This window comes from Crocodylus siamensis, chromosome 6 (assembly GCF_052110815.1).
Source record: "Crocodylus siamensis isolate JL-2025a chromosome 6, ASM5211081v1, whole genome shotgun sequence".
In the NCBI taxonomy this organism is placed as follows: domain Eukaryota; kingdom Metazoa; phylum Chordata; order Crocodylia; family Crocodylidae; genus Crocodylus; species Crocodylus siamensis.
In genome coordinates this window covers 98,902,932-98,916,652 of record NC_143400.1, presented here as the reverse complement: position 1 = coordinate 98,916,652, position 13,721 = coordinate 98,902,932, and the positions used below count along the sequence as shown (strand labels likewise).

General features: G+C 53.2%; 1 protein-coding gene across 7 annotated transcripts in view; it reads right to left on the bottom strand.

The window, feature by feature from the left end:
* The window catches only part of MELTF (melanotransferrin), a 57,888-nt gene that overhangs the window by 22,837 nt on the left and 21,330 nt on the right, over positions 1-13,721 (bottom strand). For 6 of the 7 annotated variants that reach the window (XR_016443000.1, XR_016442999.1, XR_016442998.1 and 3 more), the window contains exons 7-10: positions 12,711-12,898; positions 12,133-12,313; positions 2,511-2,662; positions 607-703 (exon numbers count right to left, since the gene is read on the bottom strand). Coding sequence is in view for 3 of the 7 variants with exons in the window: in XM_090051971.1 (XP_089908097.1) it covers positions 607-703; positions 2,511-2,662; positions 12,133-12,313; positions 12,711-12,898 (618 nt within the window). In the remaining 4 variants the exon portion in view is untranslated. The remainder of the gene's footprint in view (positions 1-606; positions 704-2,510; positions 2,663-12,132; positions 12,314-12,710; positions 12,899-13,721) is intronic. The other variant, XM_090051972.1, reaches the window with a different exon arrangement.

The window sequence follows — 13,721 nt, the reverse complement described above, 5'->3', positions numbered from 1 at the left end:
CTTACTACATACTGGTTTCATTTTGTGGCCTCTTGTTCTTGTATTGAGAGAAAGTAACACCCCCCATTTTACTTTTTCTTCACCATTTAGTATTTTGTAAATCCTTAACGTGTCCCCACTCAAGCATCTCTTTTCTATATTAACATCATAGCTGTACATCATAGTCCACAAACAGTCTCATATGCTCTGGTGTCCTTACTCCTACATACTGTCTTTTTGCTTGGTAATCATCCACTACTGACTAGTGCCAGATTCTTGGGGTAGTACAAACCTCATTGTGTGATAAACGACAAGAGCACATCTTGTTTTGTGCTCGAGGTAGAAAGGAGGTGAATACACGTAAGGTCCATACTGAGTATATGACACAGTCTTCCTCCTTCCCAGATTACTTCAGCCAACAAGCTCCACAGGGGGAGCCTGTTCTGTCCACACAGTCACTTCAGTTCAAGGTGGGGATTTTGGGATTAAAGGAACTAGTTAGCTTCCTTTTGAAAATGATTTTCCAGGTGGGTCCAGTGACCACAGACTGTGCCTTGAGAGGCATTTTGAAACAGCCAAGGAGACAGGCAGCCTGGACAACAGAAGGCCTATGTTCCCTCTCCTTACCAGAGTAACTTTCCCCCGCAGCTGGCGCCAGGCCATATGTCTTCCCAGCAGTATAAATATCAGCTCCACCCAGAGTTACAGCATCACTTTCCTTTTTCTGAAAATAAATACAAAGCAGGAGTTGCATGAAAAAGAAAAAGTCCTTGACAAAGCGGGGTCACACATCCCACAGCTACATTTGGGAGGCACAACATTAGCAGCTCCATAAAGTACATTGTGGCCTGTACAGCACACTTCCAGATGCTACTCCATAGCAGTTACGCAGATAATCCCAAATTAATTTTCTATCACTTCACACCAATTAAGTACAGAATAAAACCCTTTACTCAGACAGGCCTCAGATGCTGAAATGCAGAAAGTGTCAACAGCAGTTGATTTAGTCCTTAGGACACAGGCTGGCTTTAAGATGCTTAACATCACTCAAGTTACAGCTGATACTGCAATGCCAGGGCATCTGACTACCAGGCAGCAAAATCAAGCTGTGATTCTTGCTAGACATGAGCTCTGTCAACCTCTTGCCAGGATCTCTTCACCTTCCTGCTGCTGACAGCCACTCTCTCAAGCTAGAAGCAGCCTGGGGATGTAGAGCACATGAAGGCAAAGGCAGCCCTGTACTCTGACCTGGGGTAGAGAAACCAAGAAGCCAGTGGAGAGGGCACGAGGCTCCCTTTCCACTTAGCAGGGAGCCAGGGACCAGTGAGTCATAGAAGACATCTCATTCCCAAGTGGAACAGGCCAGAGTTAGCCTCAGTACTCACCACACACTTTTATTATTGACTTTTTGGAAAAGTTCCCCTACACTGGCAAACAACACAAAACTGACTCAAATCCAAGCCCGATCCACTGCAGAGCTCAGAGAGAGGGAAATATCGCTTATTTCCTAGTAAAATAAAGTCTGCCCCATGGATATTTTCACCCCCACTCTTTTTGTGTATAATTCAGTAACATTCTTTCCCTTTCAGAGAACAACTACAATTTGTGGATGGATAGAAGGAGGAAACCCATCTTTTTAAGTCACAGCTGTACATGACTAAACACATTGCCAAACAAAACACACTTTCTGTGCAAATGGAATAGCTAGATTTCAGTGGAGAAAGGCCCACAGGACTACAGAATATTTGAGAGACCTTGAGCCATTTAGGAATGTGCATCTGTCCGTCCCACCCCAGTAGAAAAAGGATCCAAGCCATACGCTCAAGTCTTGCCTGCGACTTTTAGGCTAAGCATGTTGATTTGCTTGGAATTCTTCCTCGTGAAATCCATTTTGCACAATCTCAGAACAACAGCACGGCTCATTGTGCGCATCAGAGAGGCCTTGCTGCCTCCAGGCACAGTGGAGCGCACCGCGACAATGCAGCAGACAAAAGGTCTCCATCCTGAGCATGCTTCCTATAGCCCCAGACATACAAGTAGTGACTAGACTGCATCCGGGCCCCACTGGCTCGGTAGCACTTGTAATGTGCAACTGCGTCCACTTACCACAGTCTGGTAACTACAGTGGGCTACTGGGCTGCTTGTAACACTAGGTTTGCTGACTGCTAAGGGATTACGTAATCTGTAAAGTATGACAGACAGCTTGGGGTCTTGTCAGTAACCTGCCTGCCACAGCAAGGGAAAACTGATAGCAAATCTTTTTAAAAGAAGCCTGGGTAAGCTGGAGATTGCCAGACAACATCTTGTCTGCAAAGGTCTGTGCAGTAAAGCAGTTAAGCATTTGAAAAGGCAGCTAGTAATTATTGTTATGGGACCTTCTTCCCTCTGTTATCTGCACCAATACCACAGTGAAGCAGTTGTGATCCCAGCTCAGAAAACGGGAGTCTCACATATGTGCATTGGCTCTTCTAGCACCATTGCTGATTGTCAGGAACAAGCATGGTTCACATAAAGTGTGGTTACGAGCTTACCTGCACCATTTCCATACACTGCTCTTTTGTCCTGGCTGAGACGCACTGGATCTCTGGTTTCAAGTTCTTTTTCTTAAAGGCATCAGCCATTTTGCCACACTTCCAGATCTCCTCTGTGGACACAACGCACCAACGCAGGCTCTCTGGCAACCCTACATTAAATGTGAAAGCAAACACCTAGGATTAGAGCCGTGTGCATTCTGGGTTGGCTGGTTCATTTTTAGGGTGTAGGCATGTATGTACAGTGCCTACTACCACATTTCTGGGCACCTCAATTTATTAAACATACACGCTGTTTAGTTGGCAGCCGGTATCAAGTGGAGTGCTCCAGGGATTGGTCCTGGGGCCGGTTTTGTTCAATGTCTTTATCAATGACCTGGAAGATGGGATGGATGTGCCCTCAGCAAGTCTGCAGATGACACCAAGCTACAGGGAGCAGTAGACATGCTGGAGGGTAAGGCCAAAAGAAATTACTTGGACAAATTGGAGGATTGGGCCAAAATAAATCTCTTGTGGTTCAACAAGGACAAGTGCAAAGTCCTGCACTTAGGAGGGAACAATCCCCTGCACCAGTGCAGGCTGGGGGTGATGAGCTGGGCAGCAGCTCTGCAGAAAAGGACCTGCAGAAAAGGGGTGACAGTGGACAAAAAAGCTGGATATGAGCCAGCTTGTTGCCAAGAAGGCGAACGGCATCCTGGGCTGCATTGGCAAGAGCGTTGGAAGCGGATCAAGGGAAGTGATTCACCTCCTCTATTCTGCACTGGGGAGGCCACATCTGGAATCCTGTGTCCAGTTTTGGGCCCCCCACTACAGAAAAGATGTGGGGAAACTGGCAAGTCCAGTGAAGAGCAACAAGAATGGTTGTGGGGCTGGGAGACATGACCTATGAGGAGAGGCTGAGGGAACTGGGCTGATTTGGTGTGAAGAAAAGAGGACTGAGGGGGGTTAATTTAATAGATTTAATAGACCTTTGGGCTGGAAGGGACCTTGGAAGATCGAGTCCAGCCCCCCACCTGAAGGACAGGAAGTCAGCTGGGGTCCTAAGCATCCAATTTGCTCTTGAAGGTGTTCAATGTGGGTGCTTGAACCACCTCTGGTGGCAGGCTGTTCCAGACCTTGGGGGCTCGGACAGTAAAGAAGTTCTTCCTTATGTCCAGCCTGAAACAGTCTTGTAGTAGTTTATGACCATTCGACCTCATAAGCCTTTGGGGCGCTCTGGTGAACAGACGTTCCCCCACATCCTGGTGGTCACCCCTGATAAACTTATAGGTGGCCATCAGATCACCCTGAGCCTGTGCTTTTCCAGGCTAAAGAGTCCCATGGCTCTCAGCCTGTCATCGTAAGGTCTGTTTTCCTGACCGCTGATCATGTGCGTGGCTCTTCGCTGCACTCTCTCCAGCTGCTCCACATCCTTTTTGAATTGTGGAGCCCAAAACTGGACGCAGGACTCCAGCTGCGGCCTCACCAAGGCCGAGTACAAGGGGAGAATGACGTCCCGGGATTTGCTCGAGAAGCATCTATGGATACAAGCCAGCATTTTGGTCGCTTTACTAGCTGCAGCATCGCATTGCAGGCTCGTGTTCATCTTGTGGTCAGTGATGACCCCCAAGTCTCTTTCTTCCATAGTGCTAGCCAGCGTAGCACTGCCGAGCCTGTAAGGATGCTGCAGGTTTTTCTTCCCAAGGTGAAGACCCTTGCATTTTTTGGTGTTAAACACCATCAGGTTCTCATCCGCCCATTTGCTGAGTCTGTCCAGGTCAGCCTGGATCACCCGCCTGTCTTCTGGTGTGGATGCTTTGCCCCAACGTTTGGTGTCATCGGTGAACTTGGCCAGTCCGCTCCTGACTCCAATGTCCACATCGTTAATGAAGATGTTGAACGATATGGGTCCAAGGACAGAGCCTTGGGGGACCCCACTGGTCATAGGCCACCATGATGAGTGACTGCCATCAATTACTACCCTGTGGGTCCAACCACGGAGCCAATTGCCCAGCCAGCAGATCGTGGTGGACCCAAGGCCACAATTGTCCAGTTTCGCCAAGAGGTGATCGTGGGATACCAGATCAAAAACTTTGTTGAAGTCAAGATATATGACATCAATCTCTTCTCCCTTGTCCAGGTGACAGGTCACCTGGTCATAGAAGGAAATGAGATTGGTCAAGCAAGACCTACCCGCAACAAACCCGTGCTGGCTATCCCTTAGGAAGTTGGCGTCGGCCAGTCCATTCAGGATGGCCTCTTTAATAAACTTTTCTAAGATCTTCCCCAGGATAGAAGTCAGGCTGATGGGCCTATAGTTAGCCGGATCCACTTGCCTCCCTTTCTTGAGGATCAGCACCACATTGGCCTTCTTCCTGTCTTTGGGCACTTCACCAGAGCGCCAGGAGCTCTCAAAGATCCGTGCCAGGGGCAGGGTTATGATGCTCGCCAGCTCCTTGAGTACCCTGGGGTTAGGATTGTCAGAGCCGGCTGACTTGAAGGTATCCAGCTTCTCAAGGTGTGCCTTCATGAGGTCAGCATTGATGGAGGGCAGGGGATCTCCCTCACCAGGACCACCCTGTCCCGTAGCAGACATGGGCATCCCATGGGACTGATGAAAGACCGACGCAAAGTACCCATTTAATAGGTTGGCTTTTTCCTGGGCGTCAGTTGCCCCATCTGGTTCAGCAGGGGTTCAGTGTTGTCCTTACTTTTCCTCCGGCTCCCCACATATCTGAAAAAGGACTTTTTATTGTCCTTGATGCTCAAAGCTAGTTGGAGTTCAGTCGCAACCTTGGCTTTCCTGGTTTGCTCCCTGCAGGACCGGACCAGTGCAGAATAATCCTTCTTGGAGGTGAATCCCATCCTCCATCCTTCGGAGGCCTTTTTTTTTTGCCTCAGGAGGTCTGATAGGTCCCTGGAGAGCCGGGGGGGGGGCGCGGACTGCTGTGCCCTCTTGCTGCCTTTCCTCCGAGATGGAATAGATTTAGCTTGTGCATTGAGGATCGCTCCCTTGAGGAGCGACCGCTCATCCTGAACTCCCCTCTCCCTGGGGTCATGGTCCCTTAAGGCCTCACGGACCAGCCTCCGGAGCTTGTCAGAGTCGGCTTTCCTGAAGTCAAGGACTTCCGTGTTGCTGACTGATTTGCCAGCTTTACGGCGGATGGTGAAGGTGATCAGCTCGTGGTCGCTGTCACCCAGCTTCCCATCCATCACTAGGTCACCGATTAGGTCGTCCCCAGTACCTGGTACCAGGTCGAGCAGTGCTTTGCCTCTTGGTGACCCATAGACTTCTTGAGTCAGGTAGAGGTCATCCACGCACGAGAGGAAGCTTTGCGACCGCTCGGATTTTGCTGAGTTAATAGGAGCCTTCACCTCCCTGCAGGGGGGCTGCAGAGAGGATGGAGCTGAGCTGGTCTCAGTGGGGGCAGATGACAGGACAAGGAGCAATGGGCTCAAGTTGCAGCAAGGGAATTTGAGGTTGGATATTAGGAAAAACTTCCTCACTATGAGATCAGTACAGCACTGGAACAGGTAACCCAGAGACGTGGTGGCTTCTCCATCCTTGGAGGTGTTTAAGACACAACCGGACAAAGCCTTGCTTGGGATGAGGTAGTTGGGTCTGGTCCTGTTTGAGGAGGGGGTTGGACGAGAGGAGGTAGGCTCTGGAGCGGTGAGAGACACGCGGGTGAAGCCCTCTGCGCCCCCACTCCCCCGAAGCCCCCCAGACACCCCCTCAGCAGCCGCCGAGCCCCCTGCTGACCCCCAGCACAGCCGGAGGTGAGCGGGCTCGTGGTGGGAAGGGGTTAACTCCTCACTTGCTGGGAGGAGGCCGCTGCCTGGTGCCGGGCCGGGTCAAGCCCCCGCCCAGGCCCCTACTTGGCCCAGCCTCCCAGGGAGCCCCGCGACCGGAGCCGCGCGAACAGGCTGCGTAAACAGGCGCTTGAGTTAGCGTGGAGTTCGCGCAGGGGAGGGTGTGGGAGGGCACGAGACCCTGCCTGCGACCCCCCCAGAGTAGTCAGCCCCAGCCGTAGCCAGCCTACCAGAGGCATGACACGGATGGGCACGCGCCGCACCCCAAGGGTCCCCTCGGGCTCTGCGGCCCCCCCATCGGGCACCTCAGAGACGGCCACCCAGACGGAGCCCCTGGCTCTTGGCTGCGGGGGCTGCCTGTCCCTTTTTCAGGCTCTGGGGCCCGGGAGCATGGCCCCCTCCCCGTGCGGGGTCTGCTCCCTGCTGGGGTCTCTGGCGCGCCAGCTGGAGGAGCTCCAGGCCACAGTCCAGAGACTGCGTGCCATCAGGGACTGTGAGCAGGAGACTGACTCCTACTGCCAGGCCCGTCTCCCCCGGGAGCCGCAGGGGAGAGCTCCGTCTCCCTCTGCGACTAAGGAGGACTCTGGGACCTCCCGCTCTGCCCAGTCAGGGGCATGGACCAAGGTGGTCAAGGGCCCCAAGGCCCGCCGCACCAAGGCCCCTGCCCCGCCGGAGCTTAGCAACAGGTTCGCACCTCTTGCAGCCCCAGCAGAGCCCACGCAGTCGCCGGCTCCCGCAGGCAACCCAGGCTCGACCGCAGCTACTGGCCCCACTCTCCCCAAGACAAAGCGTAAGGTGTTTGTTGTGGGAGACTCCATCCTGCGGGCAATCTGCCGCCCTGATCCCTTAGCCCGGGAAGTCTGCTGCTTCCCGGGGGCCCGCATCCGAGACATTGCGGAGAGGATCCCGCGGCTCCTCCGGCCCACAGACCACTACCCCATGCTCCTCATTCACGTGGGCACCAATGACACGGCTCGGAGCACCCCCAGCCAGGTCATGAGGCGCTACAGGGAGTTGGGAGCGGGGCTTAGGGGTCTGGGAGCTCAGGTGGTGTTTTCGTCGATCCTCCCAGTCTCGGGCTGTGGGCTGAGGGAGAGGAGGATCCATGCGGTGAACCAAAGACTGCGGCGCTGGTGTTATCGGGAAGGCTTTGGCTTCCATGACCACAGCCCGCTCTTTGGAGAGAAAGGCAGTGAGCTGCTGGGAAGAGATGGCCTCCACCTCTCTCCCCTGGGGAGGAGGCTCTTCTCAGCCAGGCTGGCTGACCTGCTCCACCGGGCTTTAAACTAAGCCCGCTGGGGGATGGGGGGACTACTGCCCCTGCTGGCCTGCTGAACGGCCCTTGCAGAGCCAGCGGACCAAGGCACTTAAAGGGGCACTTAAGGGAGCCCACCCCTGCCCCAGCCCTGGTACAATCTGTGGGCAAGGCAGGAGCCCCCAAGGGCACACTTGCCTGCCTGTACACTAATGCCAGGAGCCTGGGCAACAAGCAGGACGAGCTCGTCTTCCTGCTCAGTGCAAAGAAATACGATGTCATTGGGATAAGGGAGACGTGGTGGGACTCCACCCCTGACTGGACCACGGGGATAGAGGGCTATACCCTGTACAGGAGGGATCGCGTTGACAAAAGGGGCGGGGGTGTAGCTCTCTATGTGAAGGAAAGCTACATGCCCCTGCAAGCTGATGTTGGCGACCGGCATGGACAGCTAGAGACCTTCTGGGTAAAAATTCGTGGGGAATTCGGCACAGGGGACACAACGGTGGGAGTCTACTACAGACCTCCCACCCAAAGTCCCGAGCTTGACCAGGAGTTCGCCCGGGAACTGACTGAGGCCGCTTGCTCCAGGACCTTGGTTGTCATGGGTGACTTCAATTACCCGGACATCTCCTGGGAAGATCACTCAGCTAAATCTGAGCGGGCGCAAAGCTTTCTCTCATGCGTGGATGACCTCTACCTGACTCAAGAAGTCTATGGGCCAACGAGAGGCAAAGCGCTGCTCGACCTGGTACTGGCTACGGGGGACGACCTAATCGGCGACCTAGTGATCGATGGGAAGCTGGGTGACAGCGACCACGAGCTGATCACCCTCACCATCCGCCGTAAAGCTGGCAAGTCAGTCAGCAACACAGAAGTCCTTGACTTCAGAAAAGCCGACTTTGACAAGCTCAAGAGGCTAGTTGGTCAGGCCCTCAGGGACCGTGACCCCAGGGAGACGGGAGTTCAAGAAGAGTGGTTGCTTCTCAAGGAAGCGATCCTCAGTGCACAAGCTAAATCTATTCCAACACGGAGGAAAGGCAGCAAGAAGGCACAGCAGCCCCCCTGGCTCTCCAGAGACCTAGCGGACCTACTGTGGCTAAAAAGGAAAGCCTACAAAGGATGGAGGATGGGATTCACCTCCAAGGAGGATTACTCCGCGCTGGTCCGGTCCTGCAGGGAGCAAACCAGGAAAGCCAAGGCTGCAACTGAACTCCAACTAGCTTCAGGCATCAAGGACAACAACAAGTCCTTTTTCAGATATGTGGGGAGCCAGAGGAAAAGCAAGGGCAATGTTGGACCCCTGCTAAACCAGATGGGGCAACTGACAACTGACGCCCAGGAAAAAGCCAACCTATTAAATAGGTACTTTGCGTCAGTCTTTCATCAGTCACACGGGATGCCCATGCCTGCTATGGGACAGGGAAATCTGGGTGAGGGGGATCCCCTAGCCTCCATCAATGCTGACCTCGTGAAGGAACACCTTGAGAAGCTGGATACCTTCAAGTCAGCCGGCCCTGACAACCTGCACCCCAGGGTACTCAAGGAGCTGGCGAGCATCATAGCCCAGCCCCTGGCACGGGTCTTTGAAAACTCCTGGCGCTCTGGCGTAGTGCCCGAAGACTGGAAGAAGGCCAATGTGGTGCCGATCTTCAAGAAAGGGAGGAGAGTGGATCCGGCTAACTACAGGCCCATTAGCCTGACTTCTATCCTGGGGAAGATCTTAGAAAAGTTTATTAAGGAGGCCAGCCTTGAGGGACTGGCCCAGGCTAACATCCTAAGGGACAGCCAGCATGGGTTTGTTGTGGGTAGGTCTTGTTAGACCAATCTCATTTCCTTCTATGACCAGGTGACCTATCACCTGGACAAGAGAGAAGAGATTGATGTCATATATCTTGACTTCAAAAAAGCTTTTGATCTGGTATCCCATGATCACCTCTTGGCCAAACTGGCCGGTTGTGGCTTTGGCTCCACCACGATCCGCTGGCTGGGAAATTGGCTTCGTAGTCGGACCCAGAGGGTTGTGATTGATGGCAGTCACTCATCGTGGTGCCCTGTGACCAGTGGGGTCCCTCAAGGCTCTGTCCTGGGACCCATACTGTTCAACATCTTCATTAACGATGTGGACATTGGAGTCAGGAGTGGACTGGCCAAGTTCGCCGATGACACCAAACTTTGGGGCAAAGCATCCACACCAGAAGATAGGCGGGTGATCCAGGCTGACCTGGACAAGCTCAGCAAATGGGCAGATGAGAACCTCATGGTGTTTAACACCGAAAAATGCAAGGTTCTCCACCTTGGGAGGAAAAACCTGCAGCACCCTTATAGGCTCGGCAGTGCTACGTTGGTTAGCACTACAGAAGAAAGAGACTTGGGGAGTCATCATTGACCACAAGATGAACACGAGCCTCCAATGCGATGCTGCGGCTAGTAAAGCGACCAAAATGCTGGCGTGCATCCATAGATGCTTCTCGAGCAAATCCCGGGACGTCATTCTCCCCTTGTACTCGGCCTTGGTGAGGCCGCAGCTGGAGTACTGCATCCAGTTTTGGGCTCCACAATTCAAAAAGGATGTGGAGAAGCTTGAGAGAGTCCAGAGGAGAGCCACGCGCATGATCAGAGATCAGGAAAACAAAACTTACGATGACAGGCTGAGAGCCATGGGACTCTTTAGCCTGGAAAAGTGCAGGCTCAGGGGAGATCTGATGGCCACCTAGAAGTTTATCAGTGGTGACCACCAGGATGTGGGGGAACGTCTGTTCACCAGAGCGCCCCATGGGATGACGAGGTCGAACGGTCACAAACTCCTGCAAGACCGTTTCAGGCTGGACATAAGGAAGAATTTCTTTCCTGTCCGAGCCCCCAAGGTCTGGAACAGTCTGCCAGCGGAGGTGGTTTTAGCGCCTACATTGAACACCTTCAAGAGTAAATTGGATGCTTATCTTGCTGGGATCCTATGACCCCCAGCTGACTTCCTGCCCTTTGGGCAGGGGGCTGGACTCGATGATCTTCCGAGGTCCCTTCCAGCCCTAATGTCTATGAAATCTATGAAATGTATGAGATGACCTGCTGAGGTCCCTCCTAACCCAAATCTTCCATGATTCTAGGAACCAGTCCAGCAGCTTCTTACTTGTGATGGACTAAGCTATCGGGATTCTGGCTCCTGGAGGCATCTGTTAAGCCTGTGCCTTGTTAAAATGTGTTTTGATCATGTAGAGATGCAAATTAAATGTTTGAAAACATGACCTGAATGTAACTCGGCCTGTCTAAATATGCACAGGCCTGAAACAATGACTCGGGGTGGGGGGAATCTGTCATAGTCTCTTAACTGTGTACTCCTACCCCAAGACAGGTGAGGCTATGGCATGGGGGAAGGTCCATGGCAAGCCCAGGATGAATAAGTCCAGGGCTCCAAATTAGCTGAATGCGTCTGTGGCTGCTTTAAATTGCCTGCCGAGAAGGCCATAGATGAAGAGAAGGAGATGGAAAGGGCTAACAGACAACAGACAGAGCACTGTTTTGGATGTCAAAGGGTGACTCCTGAAAAACGGGAGGAAAGCCCTGCATGGCTTTGGCGAGACTGCTTGTTCCTGGAGTAGGACGTGGTCTTCTTGGCAGGAAGCGTCCAAGCAACCCACCTGCTAGAACAACATAGCCCAACACCACAAACACTGTCACCACTTCCACTCAGTCCACACTCAAGTACAGCTCCCGTTGAAATGCGACGACTCCAGCCCTCGGACACCCGTAGTCGCTTGCCTACGGCAGCAGGATTTGGAGCCGCGCATTTCACAGGCTTCTGCAACACATTATTTGACTGAAGGTGGGCATTCAGCGTATTGAAACTCAGAAAATACTAGGTGCTGTAGGGAAAGAAGGACATGGGAAGGGAAATTGTAGGTCATTCTTTCCAGGTAACAGACTGAAATCTGACCAGCCAGGCTTGGTCTGCACCTCATGCAGTTTGCAGTGGAGCTCTGGTGACTCCAAACTCCAGCCTGAGGATTGTGAATGTGAGACTCAAATGCTAAAATCCTTGATCTGGTGCAGGGAGAATGGAAAACCAGGAGCTAAAGCACCAAGGAGGAGGATGTGGAACAAAAACCAAGGTAGAATAGGGATCTCTTCCTCAGTGCCTCGCTGAGGGTGGCAGTATGATGACGACAATACCGTATCTGTGCTGCCAACTGTGAGATATATCTCTACGTCACACCTGGGAGTGGGCTGTAATGAAATGGAGCATTAGCCTTTGTGACCTTGTCGCTGGATCTTTGTACTGAGCTCAGAATAAGCACTCAGTTGCCCACTGCCTGGCATAGAAACACATCCTGACTGGTTTGTTTGGGAGAAATAACTCAACTTCTCCCACACTGTGGCAGCTGGAGCAGGGGAGCACAGTGCTTCACGGTCACAACTTCAGAGCATCTGTCTTCCCACCTTCAGCAGGAGATTGGGCCATGGTGCCCCAAGGATCTCAGGATGCAGACCTGAACTAAAACCAAGCAAAGGGGGTCTGTCTTGGTGCAGGGCACCAATACTCCCAGTTGTGGAGGGAAATCCAAAGGCTCAACTTACTGCTGGGATCACAGCCCAAGCCTTGCATGGCATGTAGGTACTCCTCCCCTAGCCAAGCCTGGTAGGTCTGGTTTGTGATGGGAACCAGCATTGTGGTGGAGTCCTTGAAGAGGAGGTTCTTGCCACTGTAGGCCGCAGAGTCAAACATCTGGAAGCCGGAGCCTTCGCCACGCAATCTCTGCTGTAACACGAGGAAAGAGAAAACACCTGTAAGGCAAACACTGCTGTAGTCAAGTAACCTTCATCTCCACGCAGCTGAAGCCCTGTGGCTAAGGGGCAGCAGTCCTGTACAAGGGCTGGCAGCAGCTCCTTGCCCTGTGAAATGACCACAGGATAAGCCAGGTGCAAGGCAGAAGCTTTACACCCACAGGGCCCCTTGGTACTTGGTGGCAAGAGCTGCAGCATGCAGCTTTCCAGCTCCAGCGCTATTCATTGGCCAAACCCATATCTGGGCCCAATGTGTTCAGGTACTGAATGCCCTCTGCTCCCCCAGAGCAACAGGTCAGTGTCTCCCAGGAGCAATTTGCAGGGGGATGAAGCCAACCCTAACAAACACCAGTGACAAGGACAGGACTTACCTGCCCCTGGTCAAGCATCTGGAAGACACGTGATCCATCAGTGTCAGGTCTGACAACGACAGCGTGAGCTGGCACACGGGCCAGGTGGCAGCTCCGCCATTCGGTGACCTCAGCTGTGCTGCCATCACGGCAGAGGAGCTGGAAGTCACTGGAGCGGAGCTGCTGGGCCCAGGAAGGCAGAGTCTGGCCTGAGATCAGATAGGACACACTTATGGAACAGCTGCAGATTTGGGTTGAGCCACGGACACATTTGTCATCCCCCCCTCCATCCCCATCTGCCCTACCTGCCTGGTGCAGGGGCCTGGGAGGGGCCCAGTCACATGGGCTGCGATTTTCAGCTGCACCCCACCTGCTTCGTCACGAGGACAAAGTAAAGTCGGGAGAAGTCCCCAGGGAGTGAAGTCTCTGGAGTGGCTGAATGTTGCCTCGTCACCAGACCCTGGTGTGGGAACGGGGATGTGGGAATGGCTGGAACTACTCAAGCTGCCAACACAGTCCCATGAGACGGCAGGCGGCTGGCCGTAAGCCAGAACAGCACCGAGGACACCCTGAGTGATGGCGAGGCAGGGACACCACAGCAATGCCCAAGCAGTCCCAAAATGCAGGGCTACAAGAGTAGCCTTGAACATCTGTTTTCCCCTCATCCCTCCCCCAGGACCTCTGCAGGGAATGGACTTAACAATGGATCCACATGCTGTCTGAGCAGTATTACATTTGGAGGCAGGCTGCACAAAGTGCTTTGAGCATAGGGAAGTTGCTTTGGTTAGGATTACCTGCCCCGGAGAAGTCATAGTTTCATGGTTTCTAGGGTCGGAAGGGACCTGAGTAGATTTCATAGATTTCATATACATCAGGGCGGGAAGGGACCTCAGGAGATCGAGTCCAGCCCCCTGCCCAAAGGGCAGGAAGTCAGCTGGGGTTATAGGATCCCAGCAAGATAAGCATCCAATTTACTCTTGAAGGTGTTCAGTGTAGGTGCTTGAACCACCTCCGCTGGCAGACTGTTCCAGA